At 39.2% G+C, this 17,497-nt stretch overlaps 1 protein-coding gene across 2 annotated transcripts; it reads left to right on the forward strand.

The window, feature by feature from the left end:
* Positions 1–2,348: 2,348 nt before the first annotated feature.
* On the forward strand, positions 2,349–17,327 carry brap (BRCA1 associated protein). 2 transcript variants are annotated; one of them, XM_087843928.1, is made up of 13 exons: positions 2,349–2,714; positions 2,891–3,052; positions 5,147–5,351; positions 5,611–5,800; positions 6,197–6,310; positions 7,859–8,007; positions 8,372–8,447; positions 8,563–8,701; positions 9,414–9,523; positions 9,599–9,688; positions 10,333–10,436; positions 11,534–11,673; positions 14,344–17,327. In XM_087843928.1, exons 1-13 carry the CDS (start codon positions 2,636–2,638, stop codon positions 14,571–14,573), a joined length of 1,788 nt encoding a protein of 595 aa, XP_087700054.1. In that variant the 5' UTR covers positions 2,349–2,635; the 3' UTR covers positions 14,574–17,327. The 2 variants fall into 2 exon arrangements, with proteins under 2 accessions (XP_087700054.1, XP_087700055.1); XM_087843929.1 differs by having other exon boundaries at positions 14,347–17,327.
* The last annotated feature ends 170 nt before the right edge of the window (positions 17,328–17,497 follow it).

A 17,497-nucleotide genomic window follows, 5' to 3' on the forward strand; every position in this document is an offset into this window, starting at 1 on the left:
GTGGCTTTAGCACTAAAAGTGGAACCACCTCTGTAGTTGCAGTATTACAAAGAGCAATGTTGGAATGAGTTAGATAACCAGGGTTGGGGTTTTTTCTTTTTTGGGGAGGTTATTGTCTGCTGCTCTTTTTTGTTTGTTTGTTTGTTTGTTTGTTTTTTTAATACTAGTGGCACCATTAGTGGAAGCGGTGCTTGTAAACACGGTCTTGTGGAATCAGGTTGTTCCAGCACAAAGAAGAAATCAGGCTTCAGAACTTTTAGAGACAGGAATGATTAGAATTATTTAAGAGACCATCTATGACTATCATAACATGAATGTTCACCAAAAACATGCTTTCTGTTGAGGCTGCGAATATGCAACTGCTTGAATTTGCGTTGCTGAAGGAAAAAGAAAAAGTGACAGTTATAAAGATAAATGCAAAGGAGGCTGTGACTAGACTGGATATACTGACACTCATGTTCATACTAGACCAGATTATATGTCCAGCCAATATGCAGCTTCATAGTAACTGTCCTGGGACAACTCTTCTGTCTCAGGTGTGTTTCACAGGCAGACATTGGACCTAATTGTAAATAGCTGAGGCAGCCTTTTTTTGAAGTACTGTGTGTGAGCCAGGACTTTAGTGTGTTTTTAAAAGCAGGTGCAGTAGATGCTATGAGATTTGTCCTGTGTTAACAGTTTTGTCATTCCCGCTTTATTCCCTCATCTTCCTTCCTCCCCCTACTAAAAGACTCGTGAACCAAAATGGTGTCATCAGCTGCTGCATCTTCCCAATTTGTGCAAAATTAGCATCTTGTGCTGTCATCAGTAAACAGGAGGTGGAGGAAAGAAGCAAATGGAGGCATAGTTTACAAATACCAAGGGGCACTGATGGCACTGCAGGTTGTGTGCAGTTTTATTTATACTGTTGTAAGAATTTGGCACAGCAATGTGAATATGTGAGTAAATGACAAACTCTTCCCCTTCCTGTTAGTCCTGAATATGCATTCAGTGGCATACACATCTGCTAATAAATGCCTTTTTTTTTTCTTTCTTTTTTTTTTCTTTAAAGAGTCGAGCCCATCTGTTTGAGTGACTGGACAGAAGGTGTCTGTGATCTGATTACATGTGTTGAGAATAATGGTTGACAATCTGGAGTGTCATCTTGCCACCCTCTTTTGTTAGAAAATGGAAAACAGAAACACTGGAATGTCAAAGCTTTTTTAAAATAAAACAAGGTAAATGTGAGGATTTTGCTGTATTTTATGTTTTTGTCATTATCAACACTAGGAAAAGTAAAAGTCTGCTTTAGATTTGGACAACTTTTCTAAATTGTAGTCCTACAGATATCTCCACAGATGCTGTTTAACAGGACCAGCCAACCAGAAGAAGTTAGCTTTAAAAGGAGGGGAGCTACACCAGCTTATTTCAGACACAATGAACTGAAACTTTGGAAATAAGCTCAAAATACAAGTACAGAAAATTGATGTTATTTAGTTAGTCAGTCAGTCCATGGTGATTAAACCCAAATCATGAAGTTCTCCTATACACAGGCAACAGTCAGCTTGGATGAAACACTGGGAACAGAAAATAATTTTTAAACAAATTATAAGAACCACTCATGCAAAGGACCTCAAACCCAGGACGAAGAGTGTAATGGAAAAGTTTGTATGACACAAGATGGTGAACAAAACTGGAGAGAAGGTAGAAAACCCACTGTGGTGACACCTTAAAGGGAGCAGCCAAAATAAGATGATGATAAACATCCGAGAGTGTGGAGACAGAGAACGTGGCATTTGAACTCCATATCAGCTATCAGTATTTAAAATGAAGATGATGGAAATTTTGGGGGCCTTTTGGTTGGTGGAAGATATTAAGAACATTTCAAGGTAAAATTGAATATTTCTATTTTGGCGGGCATATATATTATTCAGAAGTCACTAAGGAGGTTCTGAGTCAGGTTTTATCTGAAGACCAGCATATGTGTTTACTTGTCAAAGGTTTCTTGTAAGGAAATAAAAGACTGCTCTATAATGAGAATGCACTTCAGTCATGAGTGAGTCAGTCGTAAAAATGTCAATGTGCTACGACAAAGGGAGAAATAATGTGGGACATTTTGCCTTGCAATACAAGGAAAAACACCTTTTCCTGTTAAAGTCGTCGTCATCATCTTTTTCTTCTTTTTGCTGCTCTCTTTAGGGGTCGCCTCAGCAAAATAATCTGCCTCCATCTGTTCTTAGTATCTTTTTCTGTCACATCACACGGAAAAAGGAACAAGAATAAAAAAAATAAACAGCAGAGGGCAGTAATGCACCGCTGTAGCGTCTACTCTGCCTTACTCAAATTAAAGAAGAAAAAGCTGAAGAAGACGAAGAAGAAGGGGAAGTGGTTCGACACAGCTAGCTTGTATTAGCATTCAAAACAAATCTGATTTGTGTTTTTATGTCGGAAAAGAAAGAAAAAACTGTGCATAAAATGGAAGTTTTAAAGCTAAACTGAAAGCTCTTTGCTTCTGCTGTATTTGTCTGCTTACTGTAATTAGACACGAACTGAATATCTTGCCAGTCATCCAGTTAGCCCTACGTGCTAGCTGTTTTAGCTCAGCTGTCAGCGGCTTGTTTTGTTCTGTGTTAAGTGGCATCCCCAGTTATAACACATGAGTGTGTCGCTGGTCGTTATTCGTCTGGAGTTAGCCGACCAGTCACCTTTTCCACAAGGTTTCCAGTACTGCGCTGGTGAGTTTTATTCTCTTAATTTTCAAATATCTGCTGAAAGTTAAACAGCTAACCAACAGTAGGCGTGAAGACCCATTTGTCCACTGTTAGTCGTTTTACTGTTTTCACAAGGTAATTTCAAACTAACGAATTGCTTCATTATAGCTAATGCCTGACTGTGTTCCTCTCGTGTGCAGTTGAAGGCATGTCAGAGGAGGAGCTGCAGGAGAAAGCTCTGGGTTTAGCCAAACACAGTCTGAGTGGAAAAACCGACCTGGAAAGATCAGCTGTGCTGCACCAGCACATCGGCAGCAGAGCCATGGGGGACATGGTGATAGAGACCTTTGAGCCCAGCCCAAGTAAGAATTTTCCTGATGTTTAAGTGTACCTATATATGACATAAAATATGAAAAGCATAAAAGGTCAGCTCTGAGTGCCAGACTTTACTGTCCTTTGGGGACAGGTTCAGTGTTTTTACCACACTGAACCTAATTCAACATCTTAATAACTATTAATGTCAACGTTTGTAATGTTAGTAAATAATCTTTCTGAAAAGCCAGGCAGGTAAGAAATAGCAGGGAAGAAAATGAAAGTGTAAAATACACTCTCTTTTCCATATGTGGTCATCAGGTGACTGTGTATCATGTATAAAACACAATACTTTCTGTCTATTTTGTTAGGTTTACACCTACTATGTCAGGCCCCTTTTGCATCCAGACATGCCTTAATTCTTCATTGCACGGGGCTAACTAGGTGCTGGAAATGTTACTCAGTTTTTGGTCTATAATCTATTGATTTGCTAGCTACGCTTTCGTGACACATATCTCCCGTTCCACAACATCCCAAATATATTGTATTGCAGCGGTCCCCGTCCTTTTTTGCGCCACGGACCGGTTTAATGTCAGAAAATATTTTCACAGACGTTTCACAGCCATTTTAAATAATTAGAACATTTGGCGTTGCGGATAAATACAACAAAATAAAATGATACGACCAAGACAAACTGTGGTATTTTATAAATATAATAATAATAATAAATGCAAATTCACTGTGTAATTGTGTAACTTAATTAGCTGTGTCCTCCTGAAATGCGCCAACAACATTGAGAGTAACATCCTCCTCTCTGCCCCTTAATGCTCTTTGGTCACTATGGTAATGCAGAAATATTTCTTTCAAAATAAGACACAACTACAACACGGGAAAAGACCCAGGGAAACCAAGGTAACAATAAAAAAATAAAAATTGGGGGTGGCTGTAGCTCAGGAGGTAGAGCAGGTCACCTACTGATCGGAAGGTTGGAGGTTCGATCCCAGGCTCCTCCAGTCTGCATGCCAAGTATCCTTGGGCAAGATACTAACCCCAAGTTGCTCTCCGATGCGTCCATCGGAGTATGAATGTGTGTGAATGTAGTTAGAAAAAAGCACGAAGTATAGATAAAGTGCTTGTGAGAATGGGTGTGACTGGGTGAATGTGGCATGTTGTATAGAGCGCTTTGAGTACTCCGGGAGAGTAGAAAAGCGCTATATAAGAATCAGTCCATTTACCATTTAAAAACCCTGAAAACCGTAAATTTCACAGCTGAACCTCAACTCTCGCGGCCCGGTACCAAATGACTCACGGACTGGTGGTTGGGGACCGCTGTTTTATTGGATTGAGATGTGGTGTCTGTGAAGGTCATTTTCCCTGCTGGAAGCAGCCATCAGAGGATTGAAAATAGTCAGCAGCAATACTCAGATCAGCAGCTGTGGTGTTAAAACGATGATCAGTTGATACTAAGAGGCTCTTGACTCTAAATGTCCCAAGAAACTGTCCCCCACAGTATTATTCTGCCACCAGTCTGAACCATTGATGCAAGCCAGGATCCATACTTTCATGTTTTATACCTGAAATTCTCACCTTACCAGGCAGATTTTGCAGAAGAAAACTAGACTCATCAGAGCAGACAACATTTTTCACATCCACCTAACTGTTTGGCTTTGGTCAGTCTGTCTGAATTGTAGCCTGTGGAGATGGATGTGCTGGAAAATCCCAGTAGATTATCAGTTTCTAAAATACTCATACCAGTCCTTCTGGCACCAACAACCATGCCATGTTCAAAGTAATTTAAGTCACCTTTGGCCTCCATAAATAAAATGTGCCATTTATACATATTCATCCTCTTTCTTGTCCTCTCATTTCTTAGTTTGTAGAGCCTCAGTTTCTCTTTTTGCCTCTACTCACATCTTACTTCATTCCTTCCGAGAGATGTGAGCTGAGGAAGCAACGAATTTTAAAGCCATTTTAAATAATTAGAACATTTGGCGTATTTAGGCATAGAATAGACCTGCATGTCTATTCTACCTGTTTTTTAATTCTTGTAAGCAGGAATGAAAGTAAGCCAATTCAAGTTTGGTTTTGTCTGTTCATACACATTAAAAATATATATAATCTAAATTGCTGAATTTCTCTTCCAGACACAGGTGGACATGAGGAGCGGAACAGTGAAATTCAGGATGCAAAGACTGGTGTAGACAGTCAGGAGGGTGCAGAGGATAGGAGGTTTACGACAGGCACAGCTCCGGACTCACCCTCCAAGCAGCTCCCGGACCAGATCTCTTTCTTCAGCGGGAACCCGTCAGTGGAGATCATTCACGGTATCATGCACCTCTACAAGACCAAGTGAGTCTCATCTGGTGTGTTTATGACAGTTGTGATGAGGTGAACAGTAGGGATCTGTATTTGGGCAGTTTTTACCAGATCATTGTCGGCTAAATTGCAGCTGATAAAAGTCTGATGCTTTCTTTATCGAACTCCAGAGTCCACCTCAAACTGCATGTAATGATACAATTTCGTCATTTCACTTCCACCATTTCAAGCTAACATTGACGTTTTAGTCACAATTGTTGTTTGCTTTTTCTCCCCCTGCTCTTTATTGCAGCAAAATGACATCACTGACTGAAGATGTCAGACGCAGCGCTATGGTGTGCATCATCACCGTCCCAGCGACCATGACCAGCCATGACCTTATGAAGCTCATGGCTCCTTTTAATGATGTCATGGAGCACATGAAGATCATACGGGACTCTACCCCTAACCAATACATGGTTCTCATTAAATTCTGCACACAGGTATCATCTCCTTCACTTTTCCCTCCGCAAGTGAAGTTTGAAGGATGTTGGTGTATGTTTTTGTAAGCCTGCATCAAAAAATTCAATGAATAGTGATAATTGTTGGTACTTGATGTGAGGTTTAGGCAGTTCAGGGTTTTCAGCCTCTCTGTAACATAAACAAATGCTGCCATATTGCAAAATGTTTTAGTTTTGTTTCTCAACTATAGTAATATTGATTTTTACAGTTATATTTTATTCTCACAGTTTTTTGGCAATAGACCTTGGGATTTTGATCAATTCAGAGTTCTGAGAGTTTCATGCTTAGAGATGACAGAGTATTAACTGCTGCTTTAATACAATTAACTGTATATAACTGTTCCAAATACAATACGTTTCCTGCTCTCTTATTTGTAGGCAGACGCAGACAGTTTTTACACAGCATGCAATGGCCGCCAGTTCAACTCTATAGAGGAAGCAGTGTGCCAGCTGGTCTATGTGGAGCGAGCAGAGGTCATCAAGTCTGAAGAAGTGAGTGATTTTTGGTTTTTAGCTTTTACACATTATTCAGTCTGCAGCAGGTGGGTGGTGTTTGTGAAGTTATTAGAGGATATTTATCTGAGAATATTAGAAATACACATCAGTTAATGTTACAAGTGCATTGGTGGGAACAAAAACAAAAAAAAAGTTTGGTGTCACTCTTTTTTTTTTTTTATAGTCAACGACTCTGTTGACTGTTGACTATGTTGAATTAACAAAAACTGTGTATTGGTTTGGTTTGTTTTGTGTTTTTTAATTAGGTCCTGTGTTTTGGGAGATAGAATTGCTTTACAATTACTTACTTTTTTCTGTCAGTGGTGTCTGGAGTGAAACAGCTGGCTTACAGCAGGCAGTATGCCAAAAATGTTTTAATATAACATTGACCATAACTTATACTGATTTTTTTCCCTCTAAACTGCAACAGTTTTTAAGAACTGCATTTAAATATAACCCCTTTTTGGCATTTTATATTACTCATTCTGCTTTAATAAAGGTGCTTTTGTCATCTTATGGTGGTATTTTTGTGCCTCTATTCTGAGCACATGTAAAAAAAAAAAATTGCAAGCGCAAATGTTGCATTTTGAGGAGAAAATAATTTTGAGTGAAGAAAAGTATTTCAGTGTTTGCTCTTATCCATATACACGCACACAATAACAGTCCCTCTTGCTCAGTTGTTGGATTTGCTCTTGCTCAGGTCTCTGCTTTGTGTGCTGACAGACATCTGTGGACCTGCTCTCAGTGGGTCGCTTTTCCTCTCTGTGCACTAGCCACTGCATTCCGGAAACACGGTCCAGAATGTAGCTAAATCCAGTGGAGTGATTTAGTTTAAACTAGATTAAAACCAGCAAAAAAAAAAAAAAAAAAAAAAAAAAATTATATATTTTAAAATATAATAATTAAGCATACTAACCGAAAATGGATTTAGCTACGTTCTGGACCGTGTGTCCGGAATGCAGTAGCTAGCGAGCTGATTGGCTCTTTTGGTCTCCAATCAGAATTTTTGCATCCAAGTCTGTGATTGGTTGGTTTTGTGGCACACTTGTAATGGTTTACAGAAAGAATTGAGCGTGCAGGGAGCAGGGATGTTGAGAGTGGGAACGACACACTGAGAGCAGGTCCACAGATGTCTGTCAGCACACAGAGCAGAGATCTGAGCAAGAGCAAATATCAACAACTGAGCGAGAGGGGCCGTTATTGTGTGTGTGTATATGGATAATAGCAAACACTGAAATACATTTCTTGCATGCAGCAATGAATTATGTTTGCTCAAATTAAACTTTTCTTCCCTCAAAATGCAACATTTGCGCTTGCAATTTTTTTTTTACGTGCACTCAGAATAGAGGCACAAAAATAACATTATATCATCTCACCTATTGGTGTTTGCTGTTTACACCCTTTACATCGTGTGCAGCCAGAACGAATATAAGTCAGTTTAAATCAGTCCTTCTCTGTTGTTTCAGTATTAAAACCCAGAATTTTTTTAAAGTGATTTCTTGGCTCTTATCATCAACCTCCTTCCTTCCTGCTCCCTCTCCTCAGGGAGCCAGTCTTCCAGTGATGGAGCTGACTGAGTTGCCCAAGTGCACCGTGTGCCTGGAGAGAATGGACGAGTCTGTTAATGGCATCCTCACCACTCTGTGCAACCACAGCTTCCACAGCCAGTGTCTTCAGCGCTGGGAAGATGCCTCGTGAGTTGAATGCACATACAAGTTCCCCTGTATTTACTACATCAGTTTCAACTTGGTAGTTAGCTAATTTTTGCTTACTCAATTTAAAACACTTGATATTAGACAATAAAACCTATTTCTGACCTACTTTAACAAAGTATGTGAAAAGATCTGTTCTTATCTGCCAGCTTTAAGTCAATCATGTGTGATAGTTTCTCTGATGTAGTTTAAATGCATTCACCTGATATTCACTCCACTGGATATTTCTCCAGGCTTTGTCGTTTTGTTCCATGTGTTGTTTTTGTCCTGCTCTTTACATGCATTCTCCTGATTTACAAAAGACAACTGCATGCTTGTGACAAAGCCGAATGTGTGTTGTTTTCAGGTGTCCTGTATGTAGGTACTGTCAAACACCAGAACCAGTTGAAGAGAACAAATGCTTTGAATGTGGAGTGCAGGAGGTAAGCTGTATCACTCTCCCACAGTGGTGTAATAGAAGATAATCACTTGATCTTCTTGCTTTTTGCTTTTAACCTTCTTTTTTTTTTTTGTCCCTCATTGAATCTTTCTTCATAGAATCTGTGGATATGCTTGATCTGCGGTCATATTGGATGTGGTCGCTACGTTAGCCGCCATGCCTACAAGCACTTTGAAGAAACACAGCATACCTACGCTATGCAGCTCACCAATCACCGAGTCTGGGACTACGCAGGAGGTACTGGATTTTGTGCATGCTGCTGTTAAAATGATGCATGTTCTGCTTTTTCTTATTTTCTGTTGTACTTATACTGTTACAGCAGTTGATGCTCATATACTGTACTGGAGTTCAATATTGGGCTCAGCCTTTAGACTGCTTTTCAGTTGCTAAATGTATGTTCTTTCTCTCTATGTTATAGAGAAAGAATAGCTCTAATATGGCCATCTCGATCACAGAAGCCTAACCTCATGTGCTATATCTTCAAAACTTCTGTTTACAAGGGCAAACCTATCACCAGAAAGCTGGTTTTAAGGGAGAAGAGATAAAACACCTTATACAAAGTTATACAAAGATTATTTTGAACCGCAAACCAGGCAAAGTTGTTGGTAGACTCCAAAAACAAAAAGTATGAAGCTGAAAATGAGCAGAATAGTTTCTCTTTAAGGAGGGTGGCTGTAAATTACCAGAATAATTTGCTGCTATAATCAGTTTTCTCCCCATAGGGGGCAGAAGAATACCTAAATAAGTCGGAGCCAGACCCATTATCAGCTTTTATGAAGTCCTGATAGCAAACAGTTCTGCCCTGTAGTAACTAGAGAGACAGTGAAGCCAAAAACAGGAAGGCAAAGTGTAAAAATGACAGAATAGTCTGTAATGATTTTATTTGATGTCTTTTGAAATGTGTTTTGGAAAATATAATACCTGACTAAGGCTATTGCTGGTATTGTAGATAACTATGTACATCGGCTTGTGGCCAGTAAGACTGACGGGAAGATGGTGCAGTATGAGTGTGAGGGAGACACCTGCCAGGCAGAGAAAATTGATGCACTCCAGCTAGAGGTGAGCATCTGCTGTTGTTGTTTTGTAACGGCAATCGACATCAAAATGTTCTAAATGAGTTCTCTCTGTCTGCAGTACTCATACCTGCTGACAAGTCAGCTCGAGTCTCAAAGGATTTACTGGGAGAATAAGATTGTTCATCTGGAGAAGGAGACAGCTGAAGAGGTACTTATGGACAAATGCAACACAAGTTTTGCAATCCCTTAATGAATATTGACTTATATCAGGCTGTAAAGTTTAGAAGAACCAAACTGAGGCATAGAAGTCGTGCTCTAGATTCCACTCAATTTACTGATACATATGGATGGTATGGTAAATGGACTGATTCTTATTTAGCGCTTTTCTACTCTCCTGGAGCACTCAAAGTGCTTTATACAACATCTGAACTAATAATCACAAATGAACAATTCATAGCAAACACAAAGGTAAACACTTGTAAGTTAGACTGTGTTACATCATGTTAGCTTGCTGGCAACATCTTGAACAGTATTGGCTTATATCTACTCATAGGAGAACTGCTGAGAGCAAAGGACTCACTAGCTGCCCCAAATACAATGAACAATTGCCACAGACACTAATATAACGTATTACTTATTCACTTATAAAATGTACATTTCTTAGCAGTTTAGAGTGGATTGGTTTGCTAAGCAGCACATGTGCAGTAGTATAGGACCCCAGTCCCGGCTTAGTCCTCTTGACTAGTGCCTGTCCATCTTGATTTATCTATCGCCCTCTTGTGGAAATGCAAAACACAGGTCCTTTGTCCCAGCTGCCTTTTTCTAACCTCTATCTTTTTGTACATATTTCAGATAAACAACATGAAAGCGAAATTTAAGGAGACATTGGAGCGCTGTGATAACCTAGAGCGACGGTTAGGAGAAATGACCAAAGACAAACAGAGCATAGAGAAAAAGTAGGTGTTCGGTTACTTTTTTATATTGTGTGCTCAGTGGTCCCAGTAGTTGTTGGTATCTGTGATCTTTTTTATGAACCAATTGGACAGTGTGGTTGCACTATAGACTTGAGTGTATAACGCAAACTAAAACTCTAAAAATTATTTAGTGGAGGAGATAAAGTTATATCCCCAAAGAAGATAAAACAATTCAACCAAGGCTCTCAATATGTAGTCTTGAGGTGGGAAAATTCCTCATTTCCTTAGCAAACGATTGTTTGAAAGCAGAAAATGCCCTAACAAGCACTTACTCAGGATCCCAACAACTCCCAGCTACTTTTCCCAGAACTCTAGGAGATTCAAGTGGGTGTTTCCAGGAAATGGCAGGATGCACAACAGGTTACTAAAGCATTTTTGTGCTTTTTTTTTTTTTTTTTTTTTTTTTTTTTTTAAAAAGCTGGAACTACAGAGGAAATAGGATTAAATGCCTTATTTGAAGAGTTGTCATTGTGGCTTGCAAAATGTGCAGTGGAGCAGTAAATCTTTGTTGCTGCATGGTCAACCAGGTATTGTGTGTGTCACTTCTATGATGCAGGCTCAAATTGATAGTGACATTGCTTTTCCTGCTATAACAAGCCAAAGTTTCTGCTGTTAAAAGCTTTATTTACATTACAACTTCTTAGTTTAGTTAAACCCAATCAGACACCCAGACTTTAGACCAGCGGTCTCCAACCCCCAGGCCTCGGACCGGTATCGGTCCGTGAGTCGTTTGGTACCGGGCCGGGAGAGTTGAGGCTCAGGTGTGAAATGTATAGTTTTCAGGGTTTTTATCGGTTTTCAGCGTTATTTTGTTATCGTTTTTATCGTTTACTCGGTTTTCCTTGGTCTTTTCACGTGTGTTATGAATAAATTTTCTTTTTTTCGGTACCGGTACTAGTTTTATTTTGTTGTATTTATCTGCGACACCTTAAAGGCCGGTCCATGAAAATATTGTCGGGCATAAACCGGTCCGTGGCGCAAAAAAGGTTGGGGACCGCTGCTTTAGACCAAATGATCTATAGGGCTTGTTTTTGTATGGAACCTGACAACATGCAGCACTGCTGCATTTCTACTTTCAGATGCACTCAGTTGAACAGTCGAGTGGTGAAGCTGAGCCAAGAGCTGACGGAGGAGCAGGAGATGAACCGCTGTCTGAGAGCCAATCAGGCACAGCTGCAGGTACAGCTGGCAGAGGAGGAACGCAAAGCAAAAGAAAGCGGTATGTAAAGAGAGACCAATAAGTCATGTAGTAGTACTCAATATTGATGTTCTGTATTAACTCAATGGGTTGAAAACTGTAGCATGCTGGTATAAACAGTTTTATCACAGTGGTGATATCAAGTTGTCGAAGCACAGCAAAAAATGGAACTTCTGAGGATGTTGATGCTTCAACTGAGAGGAAAAAACACAAACGCTTCAAGTGCTGGACGTATTATTTTGTCAGCCTGCCAAATTCACAAATGAAAGAAGCCTCAGAGTGAACAATACAGTGCAATATTTCCATGATTAATGTGTGATTTGTATTTTTTAGTTTTAAAACCATTGTGATACCCTATGTTCAGAGTAACATATACCAACAGGAAAGTGTAGCATGTTCAATTTGGCACAGCATGTGCACAGATGCTGATAGAAGAATTTAATTTAGACTTTTTCAAGGTTTTCTTTAATTGGCATTAAAAAGCACCGGCTACAAATGAAGTGAACCTGAATTCTTTGTACACTTCTTGTTAGTTTTCATTTGTATATTTTTATTTTTAGTGTGTATGTGCTCCAAATGCATGAGGTAAAGGCAATTGGTACAACACTGGTGGCCAGAGTACAGAAAGGATTCTTTTAGATATTTTGACTTCAAGCCTGCTAGTTCACTATTGCATCACCTATTGCTTTAAACAGAAACTGATGAAAGTAGTCAAGAATCTAGAGCAACGGGTTGGTGCTAGAGAAGAATGAGTAACAGGACCTTTTCCAATGATTGGCTGCTGGTTGCTTAGAATATGTAAATACTCAAAATGAAAAAAGGACCTTTGACCATGAAACAGCATGGGTTATTTTTATTTCAGGGCTGTAGTGAGAAACTAGTTCCTCTTTGCACAGGAATATTTGCAAATCATTAACAAATTGCTTAGCCTGTGGCTGAGTACAGTCATTCTGCAAGCAGACAGGAACCACATACACCAAAGAAGTGTTTTTAATGCAGATGGACAGAGTCAAACACTTATTCATAAATTTTGTAAGCAGTCTCTCTGCTTTCAAACCAGCTTCCGTCTATATTTTCAGATTATTAAAATCTTCTTTACTTATGATTAAAATCTGCAGTGTAAGTCATTTATTGACACCTACTTTGTAGTGTATTACTATCAGAGCACCATTTGCTCTGGACTCAACACAAGGCGGCTTTCATCACTGCTTTGCCTGAGGCAAGTTAAGTATCAGGTCAGAGGTTTGAATGGAAATTTTAGGTTTACAGTTTCACCATACCTGTATTTTTCCTGGCACACACAGTTGTGAGGATCAAGATTATTTAAACAAATATCCTCCTGGGCATGTGCTGTGTGTTAATGTAGAAAAAAATATAGTAAAAATGTCAGAGTTTTGACTCTTTAACAGAATGTTATATTCTAAATGGACTGGACTTGCATAGCAGTTTGCTACTTCAGGCACTTTTTACTACAAGCTTCATTTACCCAATGTCACACAGCCATTTGTGTGTGTGCGTGCGTGCATGTGTGTCTGGTTTGGTTGGTTTTTTTTTTTCAATTCACCTAAGCATACTCATAGACACTCAGACTCCAAAGGATGTATTGGGGGTAAGCTCAAGGTTCAGCCTCTTGCCCGGGGATGCTTGATGAAATACTTTGGAATGCTGACTGGGGGGTGAACCACAAAGTTATAGTTAATAACCTGCTCTGCCTCCTGAACCGCAGACATACATGTTCTTTCCTGTTAGAACTGACTGGGATCGAATTGAGATTATCACAGTCCTCCTGCAAAGGCTGTGTGATATGACCAAAGTCTGATATCCCGATATAAGAATTTAACATTTTCTGTAAATTCTGTGAATCTCGGGCAGCTCGTATTGCGGGAAGTGTTTCCAGCTGCGCATCATGTAGCTGGAGTCGAGTGTTTTAACCGATGCATGAAACTATACATTTTTAGACATAGGTTGTAACAGCCGCAGTTTTCTTTGTGAGTATTTATTACACGGCGTGCTGCGGGGAAAAGCCTGTTCTAACGTTTGAGTCTAAGGTTTATTTTTTAGCACCTGGCGGCTCTTTTTTACTTCTCATCCGTAAATAATCTGCTCTTTCACGTGATTCAGTTTACTTTGAAAAGTCTCAACAGAATCTTGAGCTTTATTGTGAAAGGTTTATGTGGAACATAAACAAGCGTACACGCGATGCTGTTACCGTCGTTGTTGCTAACCACAACGCATAAAAACAGTCGCTTGTCCGTCCGTAGTGTGGTTATATTAAATATAAGAGAAAAAGAGAACTGACCCAGAAATGGCATCTTCTTATCTTCTGTAAACTTTAGTAACTGAACTGCTCTTTCAGGTTTTTGCAAACAGTGCAGCCACTATTATGTTAACACAGTAATCTGTTTTTGGCAGACGTATAGCAGTCTTTTCTTTGTTTAGAGTAATTGTGGTGCAGCTTCATTTATTAGCAGTTGATATGCAGAAATCAATAATCTGGGTTAGGAACAGAAAAACTTAATCCACAGTGACATAAGTGTGACAGCATTCTAATCAAATATTAGTATCACTTCCAAGACTGTGGAGTTGACTTAGGACAGCTGAATGGGATCAATAATATACCAACCAGCTTGTCTGTATGAAAACACCAGAAGTTCCTGTTCACTGTTTGTTGCTCGTTGGCTTCTTTTATAGAAGATCGTAAAGATGGAACAATAGCAGAACTGCAGGAACAGCTGAGAGACGTGATGTTTTATCTGGAGACCCAGCAGCAGATTGAACATCTTCCACCAGAGGCTCGCAGCGAAATTCAAGAGGGACAGATCAACATCCCAGCCAGCCCATCTGACGGCGCTCTGGGTTCGGCGGGAGCAGGCCCCTCCTCTGGCAGGGGCAGAAGAGGCCGAGGCAGGAAGAGGAAGTAGGCATGGCCTAAACTCAACTGGAACATGCTAGAAACTGTGTTGCTGCTTCTCACTGTGGACATGTTTGTGACTGAGCACCAGCCCTTTATTCAATGTGTATCTGCATTATTGTAATTCTCAATAGGGTAAAGGCAGGAAGAAGGAGTAAATGTTGATAATATTTACCTGCACATTTTCCTAGCATAACTCCTGGCTCCTACAAGAAGAGCATAAGAGAGGATCGCTCAGTCACTCAAAACTTCAGTGTGATCTAAATGCCCTCTTCTCTTTCCAAAACTTAAGAGTATATATTTTGATCACAATTTATATTTATTTGATCAGAAATATTTCATCTGTGCCCAGGTAGTACCGTATTATAGTACTTCTTTTCAAACACTGCGTGATCTTTTTATTATTTTAAAATGCAAAGATGGTTCTTTTACAAGTGAGAATAGAATCAAGGAAATTTATGTCCACATTTTCTGAGTTTTTCCTTCATTTCTTTAGACTCTGCTGTTTCATCTGTTATGTTCCAATGTTTTTTTTGTTTCTCTTTTTGTTCCTCCACTTTAAGTAGAAACACTCGTCAGAGAACATGGAGGAGAAAATGCCTTTTTCAGCAGTGCATTGTATTGGGACAGGAGTCAGTATTCACAGAATGCACAGTATTTTTGTATGAGGAGCAGGAAGCATGTTTTGCCATGTTTTCACCATCTAGGTTAGTGATTCCCAACCACTAGTACAACTTGTGTACCTCAGAGGATTCTACAGCATTACCAGGAAGTAGTTCAAAGGATTGTGTATGTTTGCTAACGATTTATTGAAACTATGTGGATCATGATTTACTGCTCCTTCCATCAATCCCAGTATCCCTTATTTTCCAGCTAATTTCCTGGAAATCTTTCTCAGAATTTCTCCCATAATATTCCCAAGACTGTAGTTTTTGACTCTAAAACTACATTCTAATACGATTTTTTTTATTTACCCTTTAAAACTCTTAATATTACTGGCTGCTATTCTATTATTCCTCCATTGAAAGATGATATTAAATTGCAAATATTGTGCCATTTGATGACATTGACATTTGGCTCTAAGACATTATGATAATATCTGTATTATTATGCCATATAAACATTAAGATATTCCGAGAAATGATTAAAATAACCAGGGTACATTAGTTGTACCCTGGTTATGTGTTACATACAATACCATACCAGAAAAACGCCAGAAGCAACTGTGACCTTTGCAGTTACAATCCTGAACATGGTGTCATAACCTAGATGATGAAATAAGTGACTCAGCTCCCTCCTTGAATACTAAGATTTTTTTTCCCTTGCAAAATGTTCACAATAAAGTTTTAGATGAATCCCTAAGGCCTTAATTAAAAACTGGTGCAGAAAGCACACATTGATTTTTTTTATTTTTTATTTTAATATATATAAACAGCCACTCAAAAGATCATTTCTATGCAAAATATTCAGGTCAAATGGTGGGGAGTCTGACCATTTGACCTTAGAACTGAAGAAGCTTCTCGGATGAGAGGTGAAACGTCTTCAAGTAACTTAAAGAAGTCCAGACGCTTTTCTTTGCAAGCTCCTTTGACTACAATGACCTGGATGACTGAGAACCTTCACAGACATATGCAAAATATTGTTTACAGCCCTCTAAAAGGAACAGTTTAATAATTTCAGAAATATGAGACTTGCTGTCAGTTATTTGAGATGCTAACTGTGACTCCGTTGTCTGACAAGATATTTCACACATATAGCCAGTGACGGCCAACAGGAACCGAGCTTGCTGGTTACTGTTGTTTGTAGACATGAGTATAGTATCGCTCTCGAAAGTTAAATGAAAAGATGTTTTTCCACAGTGATCATCAAGAGAAAAGCTGGAATGTACCTGTAGCGACTGCTTTGAGAGAGGAGATAAAGAGCTGTTTTTTTCAGCCATAGAAGCTTTCATTTAAAAACAAAATACGGCAAGTCATGCTCCTGAAAACATCAGTTCATGCTGGGGTTTTGTTGTTTGTTTGTTTTTTTGCCATGAAAGTGTTCAGTTTTTTGTTGTTAACACTAAAACTGTGCCGCCACTTTCAATAGAACATTTTCTGAAGTTTTTCTTGTTTTGGGGTAAAAAGTGTGTGAAGCTGAAACAGATGCATCTTTGTTGAAATGACATACTACGCAGCTGTGATGTTAAAGTGCAGACTGTCAGATCTACCACAAGGAAGATGCAGTCATATCTAACTAATCCTTCTGCAGTCTACTACATTCACAGTTTATTACCAGCAGCCTGTTGAAAGTAAACTGTGTACATAGTTGGAAAACACAGACAAACTGACAGATTAAAAAGCTTGGTCTTCGTAGACACACCATCTACCTGGTAATTGGCATGCATTTCTCTCTACACTCCAAGACAAGTTTTAGGAACATGTCATTTGTCACACTCTATACCTCCCTCCTGATGACAATTCAATCCTGTGCCTGTGTTTAGTAACAACTGTAGTCACAGGCAAATGATACTGCATGCAAACATTTTCCACACCTTTTATTTTTCTATTTATATCCCCAAGTATGGCCTCTAATGTTTCATCAGCCAGTGGAACTACAAGGTTCACACATTTCAAGTTATTGATTAATCCTTGAGGAAAAATCTTCAAATCAGGAACAAGCTGGTCACAGTTTCCAGCAGCCCTAAATGTCCCCAAATATTTCCCTAAACAACATTTACAATCATATAGAGAGGAAATAAATGCAACGATTATTGGGGTTTTCTCTATGTTATTATAGGGTCTTTACCTTACACCTTGTGGCAGCTGTTGTGATTTAGCGCTATATAAATAAAATTGAATTGACTTGAATGTGTGGTCTAAATTTAAGGAAAACAAGCCCCCTGAAATCTTCCTTACATCAAGTATATGAGATCTTTTGCACCACTGAATATAC

Source organism: Neolamprologus brichardi, chromosome 7 (genome assembly GCF_056152115.1).
Source record: "Neolamprologus brichardi isolate AB-2024 chromosome 7, ASM5615211v1, whole genome shotgun sequence".
NCBI lineage: Eukaryota > Metazoa > Chordata > Actinopteri > Cichliformes > Cichlidae > Neolamprologus > Neolamprologus brichardi.

What these genes read in the sequence shown, in the direction of transcription:
- brap (XM_087843928.1), top strand. Translation starts at nt 2,636, where the DNA reads ATGAGTGTGTCGCTGGTCGTTATTCGTCTGGAGTTAGCCGACCAGTCA. An exon ending in GACCTTTGAGCCCAGCCCAA is followed by an intron (nt 3,053 to 5,146) that starts GTAAGAATTTTC and finishes TTTCTCTTCCAG; the next exon opens with ACACAGGTGGACATGAGGAG. An exon ending in AGGTCATCAAGTCTGAAGAA is followed by an intron (nt 6,311 to 7,858) that starts GTGAGTGATTTT and finishes CCCTCTCCTCAG; the next exon opens with GGAGCCAGTCTTCCAGTGAT.